The sequence below is a fragment of the Pygocentrus nattereri genome, chromosome 17, assembly GCF_015220715.1.
Source record: "Pygocentrus nattereri isolate fPygNat1 chromosome 17, fPygNat1.pri, whole genome shotgun sequence".
Lineage (NCBI taxonomy): Eukaryota > Metazoa > Chordata > Actinopteri > Characiformes > Serrasalmidae > Pygocentrus > Pygocentrus nattereri.
Genome location: NC_051227.1, coordinates 6,043,361 through 6,045,860, shown reverse-complemented (window position 1 = coordinate 6,045,860; position 2,500 = coordinate 6,043,361). Strand labels below are relative to the sequence as shown.

The window sequence follows — 2,500 nt, the reverse complement described above, 5'->3', positions numbered from 1 at the left end:
GACTTTTGCAAATACTTTATAAATACACAATCAACTTCTTTCACTTCTTAAAAGGGAGCCGAACAGACACACACACACACACACACACACACACACACACACACACACACACACACACAGATGGAGCTCGACGTGTTGCCGTTAGGAGAGGAGAGAGACACGGAAGTCTGTTTGTATTATAATTAGAACAGCCAGCAGGGCTTCATCATAGACAGCGCACACACACACACGTGTGCAGGCAGCGTGTTCTTATAGCGTAACATATGGCGACGCACACCAGCGTAGGAATAGCGATTTGGCTTCCTCTGTGATCACAGGCGGTTTATAGTGTACATCGTGTATTTTACACTATTCATTTCTAAACTGTTTCATCTTTGGTGTCACGCAAATAAATATTGCGTAAGACACTTATTTATTCATTTATTCATTCATTCATTCATTCATTCATCTATTTATTTATTTATCTTCCCTGTCCTCTGATGAGAAATGTTAATAAGAGTGTGGGTTGAAAGAAAATATCTATCTTTTGGTGGTGCTGTAACAGCAGTCAGGCTGAAGCTCAGCTGCAGCGCACTGTTTGGTCAGTGACTGGTCAGATATAGCTCGAAAGTGGCAAGTTCGGCTCTGTTCATAAAGTTTCTTTTGTTTTATAGCACATTAGTGAATTTATCACTTAAGTACACTGTGTAATTTACCAATAAATGAATATTAATAGCCCTTTTAATGGCTTTACTCATTGAGGCCATTGGAAATGGTGGAAAAGTTACTTAAGAAAATAAGAAACTATTTTTATCTAAGAAAATATTTCAGAAATGACTTTTATTTAGGAAAAACTACCAAAATACTTGAATAAGAAAATACTTTATAAGAAAATGTTTTACTAAAGAAACTACTTAAGAAAAATGCTTAAGAAAACAATATTTTTACTTAAGAAGATACTTTTAAAAATAAGAAAAATGTATCTAAGGAAATACTTAAGAAAATATTTTTACTATAAGAAAATACTTAAGAAAATAAGTTTTGAAGAAAAAATTTCAATAAAACATATTTTTACTAAAGGAAATACCTAAGAAAATATTTTTACACTCTTTCAAATGTTATATATATATACATATATATATATATATATATATATATATATATATATATATACACAAAAGGTTAAAAGATATATTTGTATGTTTGTAATTAAAGTGATATTAAACGTAATATAGCACGGTTTTATACTACATATACCACATATGCTCTGTCTGTGTTCTCTCTCAGGTCCACATCACCGTTATGGACAACAACGATAACGCCCCCGTGTTCTCCCAGCCAACCTATGACATCACCATGGCAGAAGACACGCCCCCGGACACGGAGGTCCTGCAGGTTTTGGCGTCGGACCGTGACGAGCGCCACCGTCTGACCTTCAGCATTTTGGGCAGCGTGGACCCCAGCAGCATGCGCCTGTTCCGCATCAACCCCAACACCGGCACCATCTACACCGCACGCCGCCTCGACCACGAGAGCCGCAACCAGCACGTCCTCTCCGTCATGGTAACCACTACAGCCGCTGTAACGTATAAACCTACACTGATATGGCCACCATTACAGTCTCAGTACTGTATATTTATTACAGTACCATAAAACAGAAGTTGTCCATTGTCATGGTAACTGTTGCAGCAAAAAAAAAAAAAAAAACGAAAAACAAAACACACTCTTTCTTGATGTTCTTGCATTGTCATGGTAACTGCAACAATCTCAATGCCATAGTAACACATCCCTTGCATTGTCATGGCAGCTTCCATGTCCTCTTCACCAAAATCACAAGGTCACCATCACATAAGCTGTAACACAGAAACAGATAGAGTCGCGTTGTCATGGTACCCGCTACAGTGTCACATAAGCTGTAATACAGTAACAGATGGAGTTGCATCGTCATGGTGACCTCTAAAGTGTCACATAACCTGTAACACAGTAACAGATGGAGTTGCATTGTCATGGTGACCTCTAAAGTGTCACATAACCTGTAACACAGTAACAGATGGAGTTGCATCGTCATGGTGACCTCTACAGTGTCACATAAGCTGTAACACAGTAACAGATGGAGTTGCATCGTCATGGTGACCTCTACAGTGTCACATAAGCTGTAATACAGTAACAGATGGAGTCGCCTCACCATGGTAACCGCTACAGTATTGCATAAGCTGTAGTACAGTAACAGATGGAGTCGCCTCACCATGGTAACCACTACAGTATTGCATAAGCTGTAGTACACTAACAGATGGAGTCACATCATCATGGTAACCACCAAGTATCACAGTCTCAGTACTATACTAACAGAAAGAGTGTCCTTTATTGTCATGGTAACTGAGGCATCACAGTCTCATTATATTGTAACACCTACATCTGCATGGTGACCTCTATAGGCTCAGTGCAACGGTGACACATACTGTACACTTGTGTTGTAACGGCAGCTGTTACTAAACAACTGCACTATAGCCTCGGTGATGTA

At 38.9% G+C, this 2,500-nt stretch overlaps 1 protein-coding gene across 4 annotated transcripts in view; it reads left to right on the top strand.

Moving 5' to 3' along the window:
* fat3a (FAT atypical cadherin 3a) overlaps positions 1–2,500 on the top strand; it is a 228,981-nt gene that overhangs the window by 162,627 nt on the left and 63,854 nt on the right. For all 4 annotated transcript variants that reach the window (XM_037546775.1, XM_037546774.1, XM_037546773.1 and 1 more), the window contains one exon: positions 1,267–1,542. In XM_037546775.1, the coding sequence (XP_037402672.1) occupies positions 1,267–1,542 (276 nt within the window). The remainder of the gene's footprint in view (positions 1–1,266; positions 1,543–2,500) is intronic.